Here is a 24,615-nt window from a genome sequence, read left to right on the forward strand (position 1 = left end):
TGTCAACACAAGGAACATCCCCCAGTTTTCCTCCCATTTATCCTTCCCATCCCGTTTATCCCCACTGCTCCTCACCTAGTACAATATGGAGCACAGACATCTCTGCTAATTTCTGCTCTCCCTCCCATTCTCTGCAGTATATCCCAGCCAGCAACAACAACACTCCCATCCACGGTTTTTACATCTACTACCGCCCCACTGACAGTGACAATGACAGCGACTACAAGAAGGACGTGGTGGAAGGTAGGAGATATTGAGAGACTGGTCCCAGCTGCTGGTTCCTTCTGGAAGAGTATATGGCCAGAAGGAGCACAAAAGGCAGCTGCTGCTGCTGCTACTGTCCCGGCCTGCTTTACTTAGCACTGCTGCACAGCTGGGCCAGCTGCATGTTCCCCAAGGAAGCTAACGGCACCGTGTGTGTGTTCCCTCCTCAGGAGATCGGTACTGGCACTCCATCAGCCACCTGCAACCAGAGACCTCGTATGACATTAAGATGCAATGCTTCAACGAGGGTGGCGAAAGCGAGTTCAGCAACGTGATGATCTGTGAAACCAAAGGTAACGAGCTTCACAGGGCACCTCTGGGAGTGCAGCCTGCTGCTATCCCCACCTGCAGCTGTCCGAGCACGGCAAGGCAGGTACCATCCCTGCCTGACAGTGTGTCATCCAAGCTCAGGCAAGGACATGGAGGCAGCACTGGGGAGCAGAGGGGCATAGGCTTGTTGATGCTGTTAATCAGTATATACCCATAGAATCATAGAATGTGTTGGGCTGGAAGGGACCTTTCAAGGTCACCTAGTCCAACCCCCCTGCAGTAAGCAGGGACATCTTGAACTGGATCAGGTTGCTCAGAGCCTCATCCAGCCTGGCCTTGAATGTCTCCAGGGATGGGGCCTCCAACACCTCTCTGGGCAACCTCTGCCAGTGTCTCACCACCCTCCTTGTAAAGAACTTCTTCCTAATGTCTACTCTAAACCTACCCTGCTCTAGTTTAAAACCATTGCCCCTCGTCCTATTGCTACATGCCCTTGAAACAGCCCCTCCCCAGCTTTCTTATGGGCCCCCTTCAGGTACTGGAAGGCCGCTATAAGGTCCCCCCAGAGCCTTCTCTTCTCCAGGCTGAACAACCCCAGCTCTCTCAGCCTGCCTTCATAGGAGAGGTGCTCCAGCCCTTTGATCATCTTCGTGGCCCTCCTCTGGACCCACTCCAACAGGTCCATGTCCTTCTTGTGCTGAGGGCTCCAGAGCTGGACGCAGTACTGCAGGTGGGGTCTGACGAGAGCAGAGTAGAGGGGGAGAATCACCTCTCTGGATCCACCGGCCACGGTTCTTTTGATGCAGCCCAGGATGCGATTGGCTTTCTGGGCTGCAAGCGCACATTGTTGGCTCATGTCCAGCTTTTCATCCACGAGTACCCCCAGGTCCTTTCTGCAGGGCTGCTCTATCACTTCATCCCCCAGCCTGTGTTGATAATGAGGATTGTCCCGACCCAAGTGCAGGACCTTGCCCTTGGCCTTGTTGAACTATACCAGTGCTCACAGAGCTCTTGTGCAGAGTCCGTGACCATTTCCCTCCGAGTAGCAGTTACCTTTTTTTTTTCCCCTAAGTATCACATAGATGGTGATGGGAACCAGAAGGGCTGACTTTCCCTTGCTGCGCTGAACTCCTGTGTTTGGTTATAAGCAGGTCCCATGTTGTCTTCCAAGCAGCTGCACTGTCATGATAGGAACAGCATTAAGTCCAAGTGTGTGCTTTGGAGAAGCTATTTTCCTTTTTGCTTTTGCTTTAGCAGACCAAGAGCCTGGTAAATCCATAAGCCAAGCACAGAGGACTTGTCTGTACTGCAATATTGCATATTCAGCCTAGGAAACCCTCTGTCATGCAGGAGCATTTCTTTAAAGCCACCATAGAAGTCTGTCCGCGCCACAGCAGCATAGACATCCCTGGAGCAGGCTGCTGTTCCATCTGCCATGTCTGTGTCTAATGCTCTCTCTCTCTCTCTCGCTTTCCTTTGCAGCTCGGAAGTCTCTTGGTCTGCCAGGTCGTCTTCCACCCTCCACAGTGGCCCCCCAGCAGCATCCCCCACTCAGTGGTGGGCACAGTGGCCTGGGGACAGGAGCCATGGTGGCCCGTTCCAGCGACTTGCCATACTTGATTGTAGGCGTTGTGCTGGGCTCTATCGTACTCCTCATCGTGGCTTTCATCCCCTTTTGCCTGTGGAGGGCCTGGTCCAAGCAGAGTAAGGGTTCTTTCTTGAGGGCTGATTTACAAGATGTGCTCTGCCCTGTGGATTAGATCTGACTCTGGGTGTAGTTGTGTCAAACACCCAAAATGTGAGGGTGGCATGTTCTCGGAAGTAGGGAGAGGGTGGGCAGAGGGCAAGTCCCAAATGTCCTGTGGAACCCCATAAAGACAAAGGCCACAGTTTGTCCCTTGTCCTGCTTATCTTGTTGAGAGGGAACTACAGGACTAGAACAGGAGGAAAGGGGCATTCTGTTTGCCTACATATAGAGCCCCTTTCCACCATCTGTTTCCACGACTGCTTTGAGTGCCAAAATAGCTGCCTGATAGAACAGCCTAACACTATCCCTGCTGGCAGCTCACTTCAAGAAGCTCAGCTTTGCCTCTGCTTTTGGCCTCAGACTTCCTTTTTCTTCCATCTGCAGAGCAAACCATCGACATGGGCTTCCCAGGAGCTGGGCTGCTGGTATCATCCTGCCAGTACACCATGGTGCCTCTGAGGGGCATCTCTGCTCCTCGTGCCAATGGACATCCCTATGTTAATGGGCAGCCCTACGCTAATGGGGCCCATCTGAATGGCATCTGCCCCTCTGCAGGAGTGGGCTATGCAAGCGCCAAGCCTCGAGATTACAGTCCAGATGAAGTGCCACAGGTATGTCCACACTTGCGGTTGACAGTTAGTTTGGCATGAGCTGGAGGCCGTGGTTGAAGTGACCAGACATGGCTGTCACCCTTTGCAGCATGTAGAAGTGGCAAGACTGGCTCCTTCTTAAACGAGATCTCCCCTTTGCAGTGGGGTCTGAAACAAGGGAAGAACGGGAAGGTCTCCAAAACACTGGGTAAAGAGGTGGTTTCTTGGGGTGGTGGCTCTAAGCATGGAGGAGGCAGTGAGCAAAGGCTACTCTTATGGGAAAGGTTCCTCTTTCTCCTGAGCAAAGCTCAGAGGGGCCGACGCTGTTGAGCACTCTGTGTGTAAATAGTAACACAGGCCAAGGCAGTGCCACAGCTGAAAATTGGTTATCACCCCCAGTGATTCAACAGTAGGCGTGAAGTGAGCTTTTCAGTGCTCAGTTCTACTCTGTCCTTTGTAGCAAAAGTTTCAGCTTTCTCTGCCTTCTGTCATAAGAGCTTCACCAGTCTGCCCCATGGCTCTGGCTCCCAGATCAGCACCCACCTCTAATGCTGCTTTATGGCGTTGGTCTGCTGAGAATCCTTCTCTCTCCTTCCAGTCACACGAGGAGACCAACGCCTTGCTCCAGGCGAGAGTGCTGCAAAACGGGACTGCCCAGCAAGACTACCAGCCCTCCAGGTTAGCCCTGGCTTATGGAGGGGGACGGTGGAACAACATGGTGGGGCCCACAAGACTACATGCTCACAAAAGCTTGCCCTCAGCATGCTCCCATCTGTCCCAGTTTGCTTGGGAAACAAATACATGCTCCATCACTACCCCTTCTTGGTCTAAATTGTCTTTGTACAGCTTGTGTCTCTTATGGTTTGAGGGAGGGATAATTTAATTGTAGAGGAGGCCAAGACCTACCTCCCCTTGGCCCCTTTTCCTCCCCCTGCTCCTAAGTGGGAGGCTGAAAAGTAAGGATGAGAGACGCTAACATCTATGACTAGATGCTGATAAACAGCTGCCCCAGAATCTGACCAGGGTCCAATTGCAGGTGCTTTGTGTCTCTACTGTTCAGACGTCAAGTCGTTATTCCCATGGTTCCTCGGGGGGCACTACTCCTCCCAGCTCCTGTGGCACTCACTAGATTTCTGAATCGTGGATACCAGGTCCCATCACCTCATTCCCATCCTGCCAGTACATCATAATTTCTGCTCTTCCCCTCATTTAGGAATGCTCTGTGTCATTGCATTGGTGCAGCTGGCTGAGATGTTACATAGATCATATCTTTCAAAGAGGAAAGATCTATGAATAGTGCTAAACCTCTTTGTCTGCCTCCCCAGATTGCCCAACTCAAGAACAGAAGACAGCTCTTTCCTCTACAGTCTCCCAGATGACTCCACTCACCAGCTTCTTCAGCCACAAGATGACTGTCCTCACCTTCAAGAGCACTATGTTGGCCTCCATCATCCAGTGATGGGCAGCAAAGTGGGAGGCGCTGGCCTGGATGCTCGACGGGATCCCCTGTTCCACCAAGGTCAGTGGTCTGGAAAACTCCATGCTTGCTTCATTGCATCATTTTAGGCTGATCTTGAAGGGAAACGTCACTGTAGAGCCTTTCTGATGGCTCTGTTCATGCTTGCTTCTGCGGCCCAAGGACAGTTTTAATGCTGCATAGAACAACAGCATGGAAAGGCCATATACTAGCCAGCTGGTGGCTGTAAAGTGCCTCAGTCAGTTTTAGAGGACACATTTCTTATTCCTCCAAAAGCTTGAGCTGTATGCTGCTGGAAGGGCACATGCCCACCTCCAGTTGCAGAGACACTGTCCTTTTTTTAGTCCTTCTAAATTTTGCATTTTCCAGACTGCTAGTAAAACAACAAGGTCCCTGAAAAATTATGTGAATCCATCTCCCTAGGACCTCATCCATTGATCCACCCCTGTAGTGTGGATCAAACTTGTTGTGTGCAAGCATTAGGATCAAACTCCCGTGTAGCCAGGACTTTCAGAATGCAGACATTCCTGTTTGATCAGAGTACCTGTCCTCATAAAGTGGACTATTGACTAGAAAGCTACCACAGTGTCTCTCATTTCTGTATCCATTGTAATTGTTTCTTGCTCCTTTCCCTTTCAGGAAGCCCTTGCTGCCTAGGCCTAGTGCCAGTTGAAGAGGTAGAAAGACTAGATTGCTGCCGGTCCAGAGGAGATCTCCATCCCCAGAATCCAGTGATCACATCTTTGGGTCAGGACCTACCAAGACATCTGAACAGCAGCCCGCCACCGCTGAGACCCTTAGAGACTCATTCTCCCACCAGCTAGGGACCAAGCTGCCTTTTGCAAAAGACTTATTCTAAAGAGAAAAAGAGAATGGGTATTTATTTTTGTATAACACCCCTATTTATATATTTATGCACTTGTATATAGATGTATATGTGCCTTTTATAATGCTATGGAGACAGAAGGCATCCTCAGCAAGGTCACAGGAGGGCCCAAGAAAGAAGGCAGCAGCTATCCGTGATACTGGGCTGTTCATCAGAGCACAAGATTGAATGAGCAGCACAAGAGATGTCGCAGGACATGGGTGCAAACAGAGCTGCCACCACCAAAATCTAGCACCCTCTTGCAGTGAGGGCTTCACGAAAGATAACGCTGTCGAAAAGGTCCTTTCCTCTCCCCCCAGGAAGGTTTGTCCCAGGAACACACTCCTGTGAATGGACTGGAGTTATGCACTCTGCCTAATCAACTTAAACAACTCTTCACATACATGCCATCTGCAGCCGCGTATCTGTAAAGACAAACCCACGCTTTAACATCTAAAATAAAGGCTTTAGTCTTTTCTGTGGCTGGCTGTATGCTAAATCCTCCCACAGAATGAACCTACTCTTTTTTTACTTGCAGACATACAGCAAGCAGGACACCTGGGGAAATGTGACACTTTCCTGCAGTTCTAGTTTTCCAAAAAGCCACCAACATGAATCTGCTTAATGCTGAGCTCAGGAGAAGAGGGACAGCCGCTACCTGTGCCACTTAAGTGAGATAAAACTTCTGGTGAGGAGCACAGCTAGAGAAAATTTTCATTTATCTCCCAGCACAGCTGCATGAGTTTGGTGATGGTGGGGGGAGGCAGATGGACACCCAAATCGCTGCAAATTTTTTTTCCTTATCCCCCACCCCACATCCTGTGGTTTTTTTCAGCATCCAGGCCTGTGGTTAAGGGTGGGGTTTTTTTCCCTTAATAAAGCAGGAGATGCTGAGCACCTTCATAGGGACACGCTGTAAAGGCAGGCTGCACGTGTACCGTTCATTCAGTTGTGCTGAATCAATGTTCTTGCACCAGGTCTTGTTCCTGACTGGGATCTGGTTGGATCCTGTCTGAGTGTACACCAGACAGAGGAGCAAAGACCAGTGGCAAAAGGCAGGGAGTGGGGAGGAACAGCAAGTACGGCTGCATGTTGTTCAATCTGTGTAGTTAAAAATTAGCAACAAACCCCAGACTTCCCCATGTACCCTTTTTGCACTGGAAGAACAGTGCAACACAACCCCTCCGCTTTGGGGATGAAGGAAGTTTTCACAGTAAGCCAGGGTAAGTGCTGTAAACGATTGTGTGCTGCCACCATACCGAATACCAGAGGCAAAAAAGGGTAAAACCTGAAATCATACGGAGCCTGGGCTCTCTCACTCTGGTCAGGCAGGTGCAAGGCAGTGGAATTACAGGCTGACTTTGCATTTGCCATACCCTCCTCCTGCCAGGTAAATAGCACGTAATACCAAACTGCATGTAAATGTAAATACCAACTGCACTGCAGCGCAGTTTTCCACTGCTACAGAGCAGAGGCAAGCGGGAAAATACTTGATTGGCTCCCTACCCATCTGAGCGCTGTAGGCGCTGAGGACAAAATTCCCTTTGCTTTCTCCAGATGGTGCTTCCCTTGACTCTAACTAGCTCAGTTACCAGAGAAGAGCCGTTGCTGCTAGGATCTTCAAGAAATAACAAAACACACCCTTACGGCAGACCTCTTTTACCGTTTTTGAGACCACAAGGACCAAAGCTGTATTTGCCCACGTGAACTCGTATCCAGACTTCAACAGCCACTTGTTTGAAGAACAGACATACACATATGCACATACACATGCACACAGGGCAATGGATCGATAATAGCATTTACTAGTTGTATTTGTACTTTTTAATTCCGTATCTGTCACTACAGTCATATTTTGATAGGGAAAGCAAATATAACCTTTTGCATCTAAAACCCTGTATAGCCAAAGCAATTAATTTCACACTTCCAGGTACGACTACTGCCACAGTTAACCATATCCATTTTTAAGGGAGACTTGGACTGTTAGTTACCGCTTTTGGTGTAAGAACAGGGAATGATTCAGTTGGTGTTTCAGAGTCCTGTGGTGATGGAGGTTGAAGAAAGAGGCACTCATCTTTTCTTCTAAGGAGAGCGAGTTCTTCTCTTAAGCACCCATCTTTTCTGCTTAGAAGATTGATTTCTTCTCTTAGGAGAGCTGTGTCATGAGCCATATGCTTGAGCCGTGACTCCAGCCTGGCCTTCTCTTTGATGTCAGTAGTTCGGGGGCCCTGAAAGTCTGCTCCCTATAAGAAGAGAAAAAAAATAGCTCCTATAAAACATGGGAGAATGAACGGTGGAAATTTATTTCAAGCAGGAAAGTGAAGCTTTCTAAGGGGCAGGACAGCCTCACGACTTCTGCACTCCTCAGTCAGAACTACTTGGAAGTCAGAGGGAGGGACCACAAACTTAGACTCAGACTGTTGCAGGTGGCTGTCTTATTCCCTAATACAGGGCAAAGGAAATACTTTAATTCATTTCGCTGCTTCCATGTAACAAAGGAATAATTTTGACTTGCTGCAAGGCATGTTTTAATTAGAATTAAGATGAGTTTGTTTCAATAGTAGAAAGTGGCTAAGTAAGAAATTAAAGAGAAGCTAAGGTATGGCCTACTTCAGGATCAGCTCATTCATCTGCCTTTCTACAAGACCTGGAGCAGCCATTCAGCCTGTGCTGCTAAGCAATATTAGCCCAAACTGCTGACTGCGGAGCAGGATGCGAGCCCAGAAAGCTGATAAGGGCCAGGTGGTCCCTTACTCCTTTCTGCAGTCCCAAACCTGCACGTGGTACAGCAGCTAAAAGGCTTACCAGATCATTCTTTAGCGAAGCCAGCTTAGTTTCAAGTTGCTGCTTTTCAAGGCAAAACTGGTTCAGCTGCTGCAGCTTGCTGGTGTTTTCCTTTGTCACCTTCATTAGCTTCTGCCGCAGGTCTAAGATTCTTTCCTAGAAAGATATAAAAGGTTGAGCTGGGATGAGAGAGGACAAAAAGTGTAAAGTGGAGAAGAAGTGGTAGGTACAACATAAGTGTCACACAAGAGACGAAAACAACAGACTGATCCTGCATTCACCACCTGATCCCACACTACCTTTAGTGCAACCTGGTGTCGTCGTGTTTTTCTTTTTTTCAATATTGCAAATGCCTAAGGAGGTAAAGCAGTTAGGCAAAAGTGTGGGAAAGAGAAAGCCATTAGGAACGTAGTACTTCTGTATGTGCCCTTCTGTAAGGGCAGCATAAGCACGTTGCCTGCTTGCACCACAGCAGCTGAGCCTTGGGCCCCTCCAGATAGAGACACGAGCTTTTCAGACTGCGCAGACTAGCATCCCAGGCGTGAGCCAGGGCTGCCCTCTACTCAAATAGTTTGTCACTAAAGGTGGAGGGAGGAGGCAGTAGGTGCCAAATGCCAGCTGAAAACCAAAGGAAAGCACTCAGGAAGAACTTTGCGTAGGGACTGAAGCAGAAGGATGCATTTGAGGGAAGTAAAACAAAAAGATCATCAGCTACCTCCATGACAAAATAGGATGTGTGTCAGCAACTGGAGCAGAGGTAGGAATGATGATGGGAAATGGGAGTTAGACATCAAGGTCTATTAATGACAAATGAAAAGAAACAAACACGAACATGTTCACAAAAGATTTTAGTGTAACTATTCAGCCCCAGGGGAACGAAGCCGTACAGATCATCGTAACATAGAAGTCGTATAAGTCTTCCTCCATTTCTTGCTCCTTACCTCCCACTCTTTGAGCTCCTGGGAGTGCTCATATTCTTTCTCCATTATTTGCACTTTCAACTCTTCCACGCGTATGTTAACAGAGCGTGCTTGAACTGCTTCAAAATCAACCAGCCGGCCAAACTTCTTCATCATCAGATGATTGCACTTCTCTTCCAGTCCTAACAGAAGGGACATGGCACAAATGGCAGCAGTGTCTTTCATTGCTTAATAAGAATTTCTGCCTTACCCCCAAGCTTTTTGTCTGAGCTATTTGGTATTTGCTCTGTAATCAATAATTCACACAAAACTACATGGATCTCACAACTGAGTATTGCCTTTTGCCCTTGCCCACGACCATGTCCATGTGGTCATTAAGCCACACTCTAATCCAGTTTTAGTAAGCTGTTCCCACACCGAAGGCTACATAGGGCCTCCACAGGTTTGGTGGTGCTAGACACATCTTTGGGTTTGGTCCTTGGGAAAGTAAATGTTTCAAACAGGGCTTGTTCATTCTTCTTATGTTACACAGAGGAGGAAATTGCCAAAAAAGTTTATGTAGCTTCGGGGAAAGTACTTTTTTCCTAGAAGTTCTGGTTTACAGCCAGAAATAGCACTCGTGTGTCCTGACTTCCAGTGTCTCATCTCAGTCAACTCTCCTTATACTAAGGTCCCAAATTATTTCACACAGCCTAATTAATGACTCTGCAGCGCTGGAGAACTACCAGTACTTCATCAAAACAGTCCACTTGATCTGCTCTGTTTTATTTTCTGCTGTAACCAGCCATGACATCTGTGTGACTGTAAAGACAGACATCTGGTGAGCTACCCACACCCAGTGAGGGGGACAGGCTGAGCATCAGTACGCTGTGTTGTTCAGACCCTCTGTTACTCACGTCGAATCTCTATCTCCATCTCCTTTTTGTCTTGGACAAGCCGCTTATGTTGCTCCTGGGCCTTCTTATAGATCTCTCTTTGCATTATCTTTTCATTACGTAGGTCCACAATTCTCTTCTGCAGATACTCTAAGGCCTGGTTGGTAAATACCAAAGCCTGGGAGAAGTCACTGGGCATCTCCCCATTAACCAAGTACTTCACCTACAAGAAACAGCCATAAGCAAGGCTGACTTTACTTATTAAGAGTGCTGGTGATCTCTCTGGATAACAAATGTGTAGTGTTAGAGAACTAATGAGTGAGGTAATAGTAAGTGCCAGGGAATCACTGCCACTCAGCAAAGCCCAAAGACTACTTAGAGCTGTGATGACTGCCTACACACAAAGCTGTCTACTATTCTACGGCACCTGGGAACAACGAGGGAGTAAGGGTCTCCCTGTCAACCGCACTTTTGAATGATCTGGCAGCTGCAGGATTGCATAGTCAGGCCTTAGACTCTTCCACCTTTCTTACCAACCTTTTAACAAAGGGAGACAGAACAAACGGAGAGAGCAGAGCTTGACTCAGAAGTATGTAAGCCGGAACAGACAGAGGCCTATCTTCTCTCTTTGAGGACAATTTTCCCAGAGGAAATAACAGTATTGTCTTGAGTTTTCCTCCTAATTTTCTACTTATCATCCCTGTGCTAACAGCTGTGTAGATGAATACAGTGCATTCAATCCAGCATTATTGAATTGAGCAAAACTCCCATTAGTTTCAATAGTTTGGGGGCTTTTTTGGTTTGTTTTTTGGGGATTTTTTTTTTCCAGGAGAATATCAGTAGGTATGGACCTGAAGGAAAATCCCATGCCAAATGTATAAAGCACTTTTAGGCTACGCACGTTTCAGCAATGACCTAACCTGCCTGTCCTTAAGTTTTCTGTCAGTACAGGAGAAGTAAAAAAAATAGCAGCATGAAGTTCAATTAACGGCACTTCACTCCCAGGAGAGTACAGTGAATCATGAACTAAGGGCCCCAAAGAACAGTAACACCATTGTTTAGCTGTACATAGGCCATTCTGCACCTGCAGATGTACAACATCTTGAATTACCTGGTGGAGTTTCAAAGGCACAACTACATATAGCTCATTGAATTTCTGCTGCTTTTCCCACTGAAAGGTCTCCAGTTCCCTCTCTGCGGTGTTCAGACTGATTTCCACTACTTTTGCCTGCAGAAAGACAAATTGTGGACAAAGAAAAATCCAGTACTACTCAAATACATAAGGCAGCAAGGTTCTATGTTAGAGTTCCTGATCCAAAGGGAAAGAAATATAGAAAAAAAGTGTGCTTTTTTTTTTTGCATGCTATGATAGATGAGTTTCATAGGCAAACACAAGGATCATCTACATATTCAAGCAAGATTCTACCCTGAATACCTCCGTACACACGTACACTCATAAATGTCTCCTCAGTAGAGAAGGCCTGTATGTACCAAGAGCCAGCTGCTTTGTTTAGTGTCTAACACACTTCTAGATCTACCGAGCCAGCAAGATATTTTTTATTGTGTTTTGCCTGGAAATGCTTATTGGTTCTGCATGAGAAAGAAACAATTCAGACTCAAATGTCAGACCCCAGGGTGAACATGTGGCAGCTGGCACTTAGGAAAGCCTTTAAAAACTAAACAAAAAATGCTGTAAGTTAAGCATATTTGATGGAACATTTTTGAGACACAATAAAAGCAAGACTTGCGTAATGTTATTTTGGCAGAACTCTATCCCGGATAACCCTTCAAATTAAGATACTTTTGAATTAATATAAATCAAATGTCTTGATGAATGCAGGAGCTCAAAAAATCTAAAAGGAAAACTTGCACCAAGAGAGATTATTCAGTGATTCCTACGACAAAGAGCAAAATGAAATAACTAAAAGCAGAAGAAAGAGATGGAAGAATAGCATTTTTATGCATTTATTTTAACCTGCATTTGTGTTAGGATAAGTGTTCTTTAATCTCTCCATCCCTGTACACGTACACGGAGGATAGGCCAGACTACACCAGGTGTTTCAGCTGAACCAGAGAATCCCATTTCTGCTGCTGCATGACTGTTAGACAGCTGGGAAGGAACTGGACCTAAAACCTGGATCCAGCCTCATAGCAGCTAAGGTTGGACCACTTGGATTTAGCCTTTCCAGGAGGACAGGTGACCCATGGTGAGCTGCCTCCTGTCTCTGTGCTACCACAGATATCTCTACCCAAACTGAGGCCTCTCAAAGGCCTAGGATTTTGGTTTTAAATCTTAGTCAAAATCACTAGCGCAACATTTTCACTGTAACGGAGCCAGACGATGCTTGCTGAGAAGAAAACACTTCAATACCTTTTTGGCCAAGGTGTTATATTTCTTTCTGAGGTTAGCAGCAAGTTTCTTCTCCTCTGTTAAAGCTTTCTCAATGTCTAACCGCTTCTGCCGGAGCTGGATGGTGTTTTGGAAGAGTGCCTCATTGCAGTCTAAGGAAAGAGTCAAAGAATAGCTTAGTTTCGTTATGACTGTACTGTAGTTACAGGCTTGAGCTAGTAGCTTCTCCTGCTGTGCACGCTGCCCAGCGTTCCCCATAATAAGACCATACTCTTGGTTCTCTACAGCTTTCTCAAACTTAAACCACATGGGCCACGCTCCTCCATGAGGGGGTGAATGTCTTGGATGGATCGTTTTCTTTACATTCAGTCAAGAGAATTTGTTTCCAGAAGTAAGACTAAATGCATCAAAGCCAAGTGCTCAAAAGTTAGCTTTTCTAAGTAACGCAGTCCCAGTAATTAATACAGGTTACAGTATAATCTTCAATTATGTGAACATGTAGTTGTTTATCCATAGCACCCTTCACTGTAAGTGATGAATTTTCTGTAGGGATCATTTATAGCTCTGTTTTTAAACAAAGCTGTGGCTCATAGGACCTGTTTCATGGTAAGGAAGAGCTGTGAATTTTTATCTAGCACAGTGACTCCAGTCATACTAATCAAGTGCATAATTATGCCCAAATCAGCGGGTATAATAAAAAAAGAATCCAATAAAGGCAAAGCACATGGCACATAAAGAGACAAATATGAAGAGGGTAATGCAACATGTAATTTCCCTATGAAATTAGTAATTTGGACCTTTTTAATAAAAAGTAAAAACCTTCATTTCTTCCCATTTCGTTGAAAAAGGAGATGAATGAGGAGTTAATCAAAAATTCAATTTGTGGAAATGACATTAAAATCGAATATAAAAAATATGATAAGGTAATTTGTTGGTAAGGTCTAATTGAAAATAAAGCAATGTTGCTACATGGTCATTGACATATCACTCAAAGATATTTTTTTTTTAAAAAATAACAACACCCTAAACTAGTTAAACTCGTGCAAAAGAAAAGCTGAGGGGGGCGAGGGGAATGCTTGCCTTTGTTGAATGAATGAATGAATGAAGCGGATTTTGCAAAGTAAAGCTCGTAACTTTACAGCTACCCGTAAGAGAGCAGCCTAGCAACAGACAATTGCCGCATAAATCCACGAGGTGGTAACAAAGAGCTTAATTTAACAGCATGGTAGGGTCCCCGCAGAACTTCCCTGGACAGGGATGCAGCTAGGCCAGGCAGCAAGTTTACAGAGAGCAGCTACGGCCTCGCTCCAGCTCCACTCCTGAGAGGAGCCTTTTCTCTCCAGAAAACGGCTGTGAAATGGTGAATGGGTCTTTACACAAAATAATTAATTCTTAGTGCTTTGCTAAGTTTTATGTTTCCAAACTTCTTAATTAGGGTACCCTATACTACCAGTGGTTTCATTATTTTCACTGAGATTTCCTGGAGAGAAATGCTGCACTCAGGAGGGGTACACACATCTGGCCCTTAATGCCATTAACATGCAGTGACTAATGAAAAATTCAGTGGTTTCTTTTTAAACACCCAATATTGCCCCTAAAGCTAAACAATTGGTCAACCCAAGGAAATGATGGCTTAGGTACTCTTTGGGCAAACAGTGTCATCAAAGACTTCATCATCAGATCCAGAATTTTCTTCATCAATCCCCAAGCTGGACTCTTCATCATTCTCCTCTTCATGCTCATCTTCTTCATCTGGAAGAAAAGGACAGTACTGCTGGCTTGAAGAACACCAGCAGACTCACTAGCTCTGCATTATGCCAATGTGCTGGTGAACACAATCCCAATAATCCATGAAAGATCATCCTGGTAATATGTGAATCCAGGCACCTTGTGCCTACTGTATTGTATCTGATAATTTCACCAAAAGAAAAAAGGAGGGGAAAAAAAGGAGGGGAAAAAAAGGAGGGGAAAAAAAGGAGGGGAAAAAAAGGAGGGGAAAAAAAGGAGGGGAAAAAAAGGAGGGGAAAAAAAGGAGGGGAAAAAAAGGAGGGGAAAAAAAGGAGGGGAAAAAAAGGAGGGGAAAAAAAGGAGGGGAAAAAAAGGAGGGGAAAAAAAGGAGGGGAAAAAAAGGAGGGGAAAAAAAGGAGGGGAAAAAAAGGAGGGGAAAAAAAGGAGGGGAAAAAAAGGAGGGGAAAAAAAGGAGGGGAAAAAAAGGAGGGGAAAAAAAGGAGAGAAAAAAAGGAGAGAAAAAAAGGAGAGAAAAGAGATCACCTAGCAGTGCACAGACCCAGGCACATTTTTGGGGCTTCTTTCAATAATGTTCCCACTAAATCCTATGTGCTAGGATTTTAAATTTCATGAGTTTACCGTTCTACTACAGAGATTATTCAACCAAGCAAAATACGGAGGCACAAAACTGTTACAAAAGCATCACTGCTGTTCTCTGCCAAGTCAGAGAGAGCACACAAGTATTTTATCTCAGTAAGGCTGCCTAGCCGTAACAGTTTAAAACCAAGTCACTAAGATAAGTGAAATCCTTTCATAATATGTTTAGACAAATAGATGATTGCGGATTAGGTCTATGATCTCTCATTAGTCAATGGACAGATTAAAGGAGAATGTCACGAATGTGGCAGATTAATCACTCATCCACAGCTCCCATTGATACAGCATAGGAAGTATCTATTTAAAGCGTTGCCTCTTCTCCATACTCATATATTGACTGACAGGAAGTAAATTGCAGGAGCTGTCATCAGACCAAATGTAGCCATGTTAGAGACTGAATTACATCATTGTAATCATTCAAGATGGCTGTCACAGAACATGGGTCGTTATATAAACAAATCTGTGTAGGGCTGATCTGTGGCTTTTTGAACTGAGTTCAGTGTTGCATGTAACCAGGGCTCCAGCTAGACTGAGAGACATTTAGTTGACCACACGGAAGTATGCGTAACAAATCCATAAGACAAAAAGAACGGTATCTCCAACCTGCTTCTCTTTTGACTTCTTTTTTTTCCATGCACTTGATTTTCTTCTTCAGAACCTTGGTCAGAAAATGGGCAAACTCATTGCCTTCTCCAAGGGATGCTTGGAAGTTGGCGCAAAGAGCATTCTCACATTCCTGAAGCTTTACAATCTCACACTTTCTATCCTCCATCTGTGCAAGGCAGCTGTTCAATTTTGACTAAACAAACAAAAATACTACTTCAGTTAAAAGGTACAAGCCATGTGTGCATAAATAGGATGTACCTGTGAAGATCTGGAAATGCAGAACTTATCTTTCTCTCTTTAAACCCATGCTTCAAGCAAGTAAAACCTATAAGTATGTTCATAAATTTAAGTATATGATTTGTCGCTTATTCTACATCCTGAACTACCTATTAAAATACAACTTCTATGATTACAAAAAGATTAACTATTGGAAGTTAAAAGCGACCATCCTAGGCTGATCATCAAGAGTTTCTTGTTTGTCAAAATTTAGCACTAGACACTGGATCAATGCTAAAATGAAGCAAAAAAGATGCCACCATTTACTTTATGACTTGCTTTTGTTTCAAGCCATGCATTAGTGGTACTCTTAAATCCAGACACATGGCCTGCTTACTTGCATGGCCTCCTGCTCATTGATGAGGGTGTTAACACGCTCCTGGAGAAGGTTCTCATGCTTCTCGAGGTTCTTCAGGATAAGCAGCTCTTCATACCATGTGATGTAGCGCAGGTCAGCACTTTTCATCTGCACATCCAGCTTCAGTTTCTTGTGCCGCAGAAAGCGAAGTTCAGCATCAAAGTTGATCACCAGTGTGTTGATCTGGAGCGTATGAGAGAGTCAAATGAGGAACAAGGAAAGCATTAGGAGTGGAGCTGAACATGTGAAGCTAGAGAAAGGAGCAGAAGGGAAAAATTCTCTCTGCCAAATCAACAACTCACCCATGTTATTTACATGAATTACTGAAGCGCTTAGAAAGACAAAGTTAACCCCAAGTGTGTCTTTGTTCTCAGAGCAATAGTAAAAGAATCACCAGGTCTTCAAAGGAACGTTTCACTGCATCCCAGTCCATCCCTGACATATTTTATAGAATCATAGAATAGTTTGCGTTGGAAGGGACCTTCAAAGACCATCTAGTCTGACCCTCCTGCCATTGGCAGGGACATCTTCAACCAGATGAGGTTGCTCAAAGCCCAGTGCAGCCTGACCTTGAATTTTTCCAGTGATGGGGCATCTACCACCTCTCTGGGCAACCTGGTTCAGTGTTTCACCACACTCAGGGTAAAAAATATCTTCCTTATATCTACTCTAAATCTACCCTGGTTTAGTTTAAAACCATTACTCCTTGCCCTGTCACAACAGGTCCTGCTAAAAAGTCTGTCCCTACCTTTCTTATAAGCCCCCTTTATGTATTGAAGGCTGCAACCTGTCCACATCTTTCTTATGTTGGTGGCCCCAGAGCTGGACGCAGTACTTCAGGTGGGCTCTCACGAGAGCAGAGTAGAGGGGCAGAATCACCTCCCTTGACCTGCTAGCCACGCTTCTTTTGATACAGCCCAGGATACAGTTGGCCTTCTGGGCTGCTAGTGCACATTAGCAGCTCATGTCCAGCTTTTCATCCACCAGTACCCCCAGGTCCTTTTTGTCAGGGCTGCTCTCAATCCCTTCATCCCCCAGCCTGTGTTGATGCTGGGGATTGCCCCGACCCAAGTGCAGGACCCTGTACTTGGCCTTGTTGAACCTCATGATGTTCACACAGGCCCACTTCTCCAGCCTGTCCAGGTCCCTCTGGATGGCATCCCATCCCTCAGGCATGTCAACTACACCAGTCAGCTTGGTATTATCTGCTGAGGGTGCACTTGATCCCACTGTCTGTGTCATTGATGAAGATATTCAACAGCACTGGTCCCAGTATGGACCCCTGAGGGACACCACTCAACACTGATCTCCGTCTGGACATTGAGCCATTGACCACTACCCTTTGAACGTGACCATCCAACCAATTCAGCTAGGTTGGTCAGGCAGGGCTTCCCCTTGGTGAAGCTATGCTGACTGTCTCAAATCACCTCCCTGACCTCCACGTGCCTTAGCATAACTTCTAGGAGGATCTGTTCCATGATGTTCCCAGACACAGAGGTGAGTCTGACAGGTCAGTAGTTCCCAGGGTCCTCCTTACCACCCTTTTTTAAAATCAGTGGAATGTTTCCCTTTTCACGGGGGACTTCACCTGACTGCCATGACTTTTCAAATATCATGGAGAGTGGCTTGGTAACTACATCAGCCAATTCCCTCAGGACTCTGGGATGCATCTTGTCAGGTCCCATAGACTTCTATATGTTCAGGTTCCTCAGGTGGTCATGAACCTGGTCTTCTCTTACAGTGGGAGGGACTTTACTCCCCAAGTCCCTGTCTTGTGGTCCATCCACTTGAGAGGTGTGGGAAGAGAGGTTGCCAGTGAAGACGGAGGCAAAAACATTCTCTTCAGACAATGTTTTACAGTACCCTGAAGTAGTTCATGTAACAATCCCAGATGTAGCAATAAATATGTCTTCTGCCTTGACAGACTACTTTGAGAATACCTGCTGGCTCTTCTCTTAGACATTTACAGTTAAATCGGTATTAGCAGCTGCCAACATTAACTTAAATATATGTAATGGTCACAGCAGCATTTGGATATTCCTCAAAACCTTCAGACACATGAACACAAGGCTGTCTGTACTGGGATAGACCTAAGAGTTAATGGCCAATAGCAGAAGTTAGAGAAAAGATGGTAAGAAATGGAGCAAACAAGTGAACACCTCTGGCAGGCTCCCCTCTGTACCCTCCTAAACTCTGACTTAACAACATCCTGAGCTTGAAGCAGCATGTTTGTGTTCAACAGCTTTGAATGGATTTTTCTTCCAGACTTTATCACATTGTAGCTTCCCCTACATGCTAATGCTGAGTTCCAAAGCTTAGTTATTGTTGGACAGGAAAACTATTTCCATTTGCATGTTTCAAGCTTTCTACACGACCATTTGATTTGATATCTCTCCTTCTTTTAAGAGATGATTCCCACCCTCCTTTTCTATGTTATTCATAATTTTATCACCTCTGCTACAACCCTTTCAGCTGCCCTTTTCCAGGACAAAGATGCTTTATCCATTTAGATGTGCCTTTTAAAGAAGCTTTTCTGTGACTAAGCATTTTGGTTACTCTCTTTTGTACCTTTTCTAATTCTATAATCATTTTTTGAGACCAAAGGGTCAGGACTACAGTTATTTAAGAGCTGAGAACATTGTGAATATACGAAGTTGTAGTGATGCTCCTTTTTTTCCTCTTCTAACATTTTACATGTCCTTTTTGGCTACTAAGCTCATAGTTTCATAGAACAATCAATACGAAATCTAAGATCTGTTTTTCAAGTGATAATAGTTAGTACACAGCCACAGTTAGGGATTTATACTGATTTACACTGTAAACTTGCACCAGATAGCATTTTCTTGCCTTCGGAAAGGCAAGAGTAGCTGCAATCCTGAGACAGAAGAGGAGTTGGTTTTATTTCTGATGCAGGGGGATTGTTCAATCTGAAAAAAATAACTTTTGATTACCTACCTTTTTAATCAAGGTCTCCTGCAAGTATAGATTTTTTATCTTCTCCCTCTTTAAAATTTCCAGTTCCATTTCTGTTGGCTCTGCCTTCTCAATCTCAAAAACCTTTCGCTGCTCTGTGACCATAGATGATGCTGTTTTCGTTGGATGTGCACCTGCAACCTGTGCCACAGGGTCAGTCTCTTTAATGGAAGGAGCTCGAAGAAACCCACGCCTAAGTGCATGAGATGAGGGAGACCCTTCCAATTGTTCCTGGAGCTTTGCCTTGGCCTCCTGCTCCTCTTTGAACTTCAGGAGGATGTCACTGTCATACTCAAATTTTTTTTCAGGAACCTCATCTGGGTGTAACTGAGGGATCAGGGGAAGAGGGAGGCATTCTGATAAATCCAAGGCTGCCTGTACGGATTTCAATTCTTGCACTAAACATTTGATTTCATCAATAATAGAAACCTTGAGATCCCGCAAAGACATGATCTCTTTGTTCATATTCACTTTCTTCTTATGGATCTGCAAAGGAAAAGCAATTTTAGTAGGATTCCCCTGGGACACTTACATAGTCCGTAGTCTTCCCCAACAAAAGTAATGGTGAACAGGCTTGTCATACTGACTTTCCTTCTTTCCATACTAGCTTTCTTTTCTGTACCATCTCCACACATGAGCATTTTTAAACAGCTGTCTTTCTGTCTGTGGCTTTAAAATCTTTGGAACCACCCCTCCCTCTCCTTCAGCAAAGGTATAAGAAGGGAAATGAGGCTTCCCCATTCTCTCAGTTTCTGACTTGATTGTGAGTTCCTTGACATGAGATGTTGAAGCAGTGCAGAAATCAGACAGAGGCTGTGAAAATAAGCTGTGGGTTTTAGAGCTTTAGTCATTTGGGCTGTCTCTCATTAAATACAGAGAGTATCTCAGTTTTGATATATGGCCCTCTTTTCAAGTATATAGTACTAATACACTAACAAAAAGAAAATTAGATTTCTTCTAGTATTTTGTATAGTAAGCTTCCATCCCCAAGACAAAAGAAACATACCCAAGAGGACATTTACTATATACACTACCAAATGCACAGCTGTACAGAAATCTAGGCCTCTTTGACATAGTCATTGAAACAAACCCACTGTTACCTCACATAACCTCAAAGACAGTGCAGCAGTTCTCCATAAATGTAAATTCTGGAAGGCAGATGAGATTCTTGCCTTTTATACGTGACGGTGAAGCTAAAATCACAGCTACTGCAGGTGGTTAGAAGTGGAACAATTTTTGAAGCATAGTATATAACAATATTAAAAACAAGAAAGTAACATTCTGTCAGATGCTTTTGGATTTCATACAAGCCACTAGATTTCCAAAACAAATTCTCTCCAGGCCTTTCAGCAGTCCAGAGTCCCGAAGCCAACTCAGAAAACGTTGGCATCAGCTGAATAGTTTTCTGCAACTCAAGATGAAGATCCACTGATCTGAAAAGTGACACTTATATCAGATGTCAGAGATGGGAATTAAACAGCCCAGTGCAGCAAAACCTATTTGTAACAACTTGTTTGCATCTTGCTTGGCCTGTAGGCAGACCTCAGTAATAATTCTATATTCAGAACTCTGTAATAATAATTCTGTTCAACACCATTATCTAGATGATGGGGCAAAGTGTATCCTCAGCAAGTCTGCTGATAATGCAAAGCTGGGAGGAGTGGCTGATACACCAGAGTGTTGTGCTGCCATCCAGAGGGGCAGGCTGGAGAGATGGGCTGACAGCAACTTCATGAAGTTCAACAAGTGGAAGTGCAAACTCCTGCATCTGGGGAGGAACAACCCCATGCACCAGTACCTGCTGGGGACTGCCCAACTGGAGAGCAATTTTGCAGAAAAGAACCTGGGGGTCTTGGAGGACACCAAGTGGACCATGAGCCAGCAATGTGTCCTTCTGGCAAAGAGGGCTAATGTTATCTTGGGCTGCATTAGGGAGTGTTGCCACAGGTCAAGAGAGGTGATCCCTCCTCATCAGTGGTGAGGTCACATCTGGAGTGATGTGTCCAGTTCTGGGCTCCCCGGTACCAGAGAGAGATGGTGCTACTGGAGACAGTCCAGTGAGGGGCCACAAAGATGATTAGGGGACTGGAGCATCTCTCCTATAAGGAAAGGCTGAGAGAGCTGGGACTGTTCAGCCTGGAGAAGAGAAGGCTCAGGCAGGTATCTCATCAATGGATATAAATACATGAAAGGAGGGTGCAGAGAGGATGGAGCCAGGCTCTTTTTAGCAATGCCTAGTCACTAGCAAGAAGAGATGGACACAAACTGAAACACAGGAGGTTCCCTGATCATCAAGAAACCCTTTTTTACTGTGAGGGTGACTGGGCACTGGCATAGATTGCCCAGTGAGGTTGTGGGGTCTCCATCCTTGGAAATACTAAAAAGCCATCTGGCCGCAGTCCTGGGCAACCTAGTCTAGATGGCCCTCCTTGAGCGGAGGGTTTGGACTAGATTACCATCATAAGTGTCTTCCAACTTCAGTCAGTGATTCTGTGATAGAGAGACACTATTAATTTCCTCTTTTCACACGAAGTAATAATCAAATGTGATCTAACATTAATGTATTTGGCAGAAACTTCTCTGATCTTTATAAAAGAAAGCAACCCTATACACCAGCCACCTGAAGTAACTGTAATTCTTCGTGTGTATAAACCTGGAATTTATAACAAGAACTATTCCCTTTGTTTGCATTGGCTTGTCCTACTGAGTTAGATTAATCACTTTGTATCTGGTAACATCAATGAAGTACTGGAGCCCAAGCATGAGATTAAAATGATCCAACAAATTCCCTGAGACTGTAGTGTTGCTTCTGTAATGCTTAGACCTTGCTATCAAAGTGACCCAGCCAAGAAGGTACCTGCAATTAGGCAACCAGTTCATGAAGATAAGACTGGAGAAGATTCAGGGCCAGAAGATTCAAGAGTATAACTTACACTTTTCCAGAAAAAGATAAACCATACAGAGAAGAGGCTTCTCTGTCAGTAAGCAGGGTAAGAAATAAGCCTTCCTACCAAAAAGCAACTAGGCAGTTCCAAGCTCAATAGATACATTTCTTCATTGTTCTTTTAGCTAAAGTAATGTCACTCTCTGGCACTGCAGCCAAATAAAATTAAAAACAGTTCCTATGAGAAGTCACAAGGGAAGCAACAAAGATAATGCACATTTGAGCTTCTTGTGTCTTTGTGGTTAAAAGACGTGTGGTAGCTGTAGGAGTCCTGTCACAGAAAGGCAGCTCCAAAAGACCTGGTTTCTCAGGAAGATTCCAATGCTTAGTACCCAGAAGCAGCGATTACCAAAGTGCAAATATGGAGAGGCCACACCAGAAACACACCTGTCCTTGCTCACATCCCTGTTTTTGTAGATGTATTTCATGGCAGGGGTTATTTAGCTCAGTGTTTTAAGGATATCAGCTACTAGGTAATAAGACTTTTTGAAGAATTCAAAAAGACAAATATTCCTGCTGAAGTACTGGAAAAGGTAAACTCTCTCATTTAAAAAGAGCCAGCTGAGAGTTATCTTGGATTGATTCAGGTTTGAGTCTGGTGAAGCACTAACAGTTCGCAAGAGAAAGGCTGATTTGAAACTAAACCTGACTCAAGACAGTCTGTCCTCCAAGGCCTCTCTGAACCACACCCGCATCCACTTTGATTTCCTTTCAAAAAATTTCTTCAGTGACTAATACACTAACCTCTCTGCCCTAAAAAGGGGGAAATATACACTTCAATGAATCAGTTTACATACCAACACTTCCAGGGATGTAAGCTCCATCATCTTCTTCTCAGTGTTCATGTACTTCTGTTCAGGGACTCTGTAATTACTGGCAGTCTTCAGCTCATAACATCCCATATTTTCCTGTGTTTCTATGATGTCCTCAACATCCTTGGGATTCTCATAGTCATCACTAGGTTTGCTTTTGTATCTGGCAGGTACAAAACAAAGCTGAACTGGTACAGATGAACAAACAGGGTCATTTCATACCTTCTGATCTCTGCAGCAAGGCTTGGGAGGTGAGCTAGGGATCAAGAATCACACACATCGCTTTCAGGAACCAATGGCTACTTTGAGAAGAATATCTTTGCACATTTGAACAAAAACCTTAGGTTTTTTTGTTTTGGTTTGTTAGTTGGGTTTTTTGTGGGTTTTATTTTGGTTTTTTTCCCCCCCAAAAAAACCCATTTTATAACAGAGCTCTGCCACGGGACAGATTAAACCTCTACACTTGGCCTGAGTTCTGGGTTTAGAAAGTACATGATGCTCTCATCCTCAGGGAGCCATGTGTCAACACTCCACAAGCCTGCAGCACAGAATACCTGATCCTACTCTATATTGTTAAACACTTAATAACCTTAAAAATCCTTGCACTCTGACTCTACATTGGTCCCATTCCCTGTCATTCATCTCCTAATGAAGAACTTCTGTACTTTCATGAGTAAAAATGTCTTGTCCCTCTTTCTTGCCTCTCAAGATAAAGACCAGCATGGAGCGTGAAGGCATACCACAAATACTCACATAATGGCCATGATGTTAGCGCAACTGACTTCATTCAGCTGTTACAGCATCTGCTCTATGTCGTGCTGGTAGGGTTAACTGAGAGTCAACTGTAATAGTCTAGGTGTCCCTCAGTCATGATTGATTTAGACACCTTTTTACTCCCTATCTGAGGATGCAGATACGTTGCTGAATTCAATTTATTTAATATTTTAGAAGAACAATAGAAACTAACTGCAAGATTTTAATGCTCTCTTGAGACTCACAGATACACGAAAACTCAACCATTTTAATTACAGCCATTAGGAATATAAAAAACTAGGTAGAGAGATTATAGTGCCATATGACATCTAAATAGCATTACTTGACCTCAGACAAGAAGCAGAACTAAAAGAGCACAGAGTCCAAGACTCACAATTCATCCCACTCTGCCTTCCTCTTCATGATCTTAGCTTTCACCTTGTCAGATTTCTCAACAATTCTTCTGATTTGCTCACGTTTGCTTTCTATATACTGTGCAGTTGGCTTTTGGACCTCTGACGTCTTCAGCTTTTCAGCCTCGCCCTCGAAAATTCTACCATGTGAACCTAAAAGTAACAATGTGAAGGTGTAAGTACCACGCAGCACAGTGCAGTCCCAACTATTGCAAACCGCCTGGGATGGCTCCCGTAGAGCCAGTGTTGATCAGTATAGTTTCACTGCAGTGGATGTTCCGAATGTATTCATGTTCTTTGACTTGACTTTTACGTCATGCTCTACCCACAGGATTGACAGACAATTGCCGAGATTGACCTAAACATGGAAAACTATGTATGTGTGTTACTATGTATGTAGGTACTAAAAAAGCATACCAAAGTTGTATTTCTTTACCTGTACACCTAAAGAAATTATAATTTTTTTAGCTTGGACTCCTGAAAAACAAACTGAGGTGAAAGACAGAAACAATATTACTGATAAAATGGAAATGGTCATCATTAGCCCTATGCATACGCCTTGTCTCTCTGATGATCTTCTTTTCTTCTGCTTCTTTCCATGCCCCTTTAAGTACTGTCTTCTTCCATGATGGACGTTCTTGGTAGTATTTCTCAGACATTGCTAGAAGTCTGTAGGTGGAAATCTGATGATCGCTTTGAATAGCATGGACAACAACAGTTTCAAATTCCAGTGAGTCCCGAAACCTGAAAAGTCAAATTAGACAAAACTGGCTGATGTCACTATGTGCAACCTACCATTTTTCCTTGACCCAAAGGACATGAGTAATGTAATTTATTTATTGCACATACAATCAATACATGCAAATTCACAAGTCAATAAGTAATTGCATGACGATATCTGACACTATCTATTGACTTTTATCCAATCCAGGAATGGAAATGCTTGAGAATAA

General features: G+C 44.3%; 2 protein-coding genes across 5 annotated transcripts in view; one reads left to right on the forward strand and one right to left on the reverse strand.

Moving 5' to 3' along the window:
• The window catches only part of BOC (BOC cell adhesion associated, oncogene regulated), a 58,917-nt gene extending 53,046 nt beyond the window's left edge, over positions 1-5,871 (forward strand). For all 3 annotated transcript variants that reach the window (XM_063351097.1, XM_063351079.1, XM_063351088.1), the window contains exons 13-19: positions 138-243; positions 435-557; positions 2,017-2,238; positions 2,666-2,892; positions 3,470-3,549; positions 4,197-4,390; positions 4,988-5,871. In XM_063351097.1, coding sequence (XP_063207167.1) covers positions 138-243; positions 435-557; positions 2,017-2,238; positions 2,666-2,892; positions 3,470-3,549; positions 4,197-4,390; positions 4,988-5,172 — 1,137 coding nt within the window. In that variant the 3' untranslated portion in view covers positions 5,173-5,871. The remainder of the gene's footprint in view (positions 1-137; positions 244-434; positions 558-2,016; positions 2,239-2,665; positions 2,893-3,469; positions 3,550-4,196; positions 4,391-4,987) is intronic.
• A 1,064-nt stretch (positions 5,872-6,935) lies between these two features.
• CFAP44 (cilia and flagella associated protein 44) overlaps positions 6,936-24,615 on the reverse strand; it is a 47,606-nt gene continuing 29,926 nt past the window's right edge. For both annotated transcript variants that reach the window (XM_063351118.1, XM_063351108.1), the window contains 13 exons: positions 24,219-24,406; positions 23,644-23,815; positions 22,482-22,659; positions 18,723-19,226; positions 15,747-15,950; positions 15,131-15,326; positions 13,784-13,894; positions 12,164-12,294; positions 10,904-11,020; positions 9,814-10,015; positions 8,939-9,099; positions 8,019-8,153; positions 6,936-7,456 (listed from right to left, as the gene is read on the reverse strand). In XM_063351118.1, the coding sequence (XP_063207188.1) occupies positions 7,178-7,456; positions 8,019-8,153; positions 8,939-9,099; positions 9,814-10,015; positions 10,904-11,020; positions 12,164-12,294; positions 13,784-13,894; positions 15,131-15,326; positions 15,747-15,950; positions 18,723-19,226; positions 22,482-22,659; positions 23,644-23,815; positions 24,219-24,406 (2,578 nt within the window). In that variant the 3' untranslated portion in view covers positions 6,936-7,177. The remainder of the gene's footprint in view (positions 7,457-8,018; positions 8,154-8,938; positions 9,100-9,813; positions 10,016-10,903; positions 11,021-12,163; positions 12,295-13,783; positions 13,895-15,130; positions 15,327-15,746; positions 15,951-18,722; positions 19,227-22,481; positions 22,660-23,643; positions 23,816-24,218; positions 24,407-24,615) is intronic.

Source organism: Chroicocephalus ridibundus, chromosome 1 (assembly GCF_963924245.1).
Source record: "Chroicocephalus ridibundus chromosome 1, bChrRid1.1, whole genome shotgun sequence".
In the NCBI taxonomy this organism is placed as follows: Eukaryota; Metazoa; Chordata; class Aves; order Charadriiformes; family Laridae; genus Chroicocephalus; species Chroicocephalus ridibundus.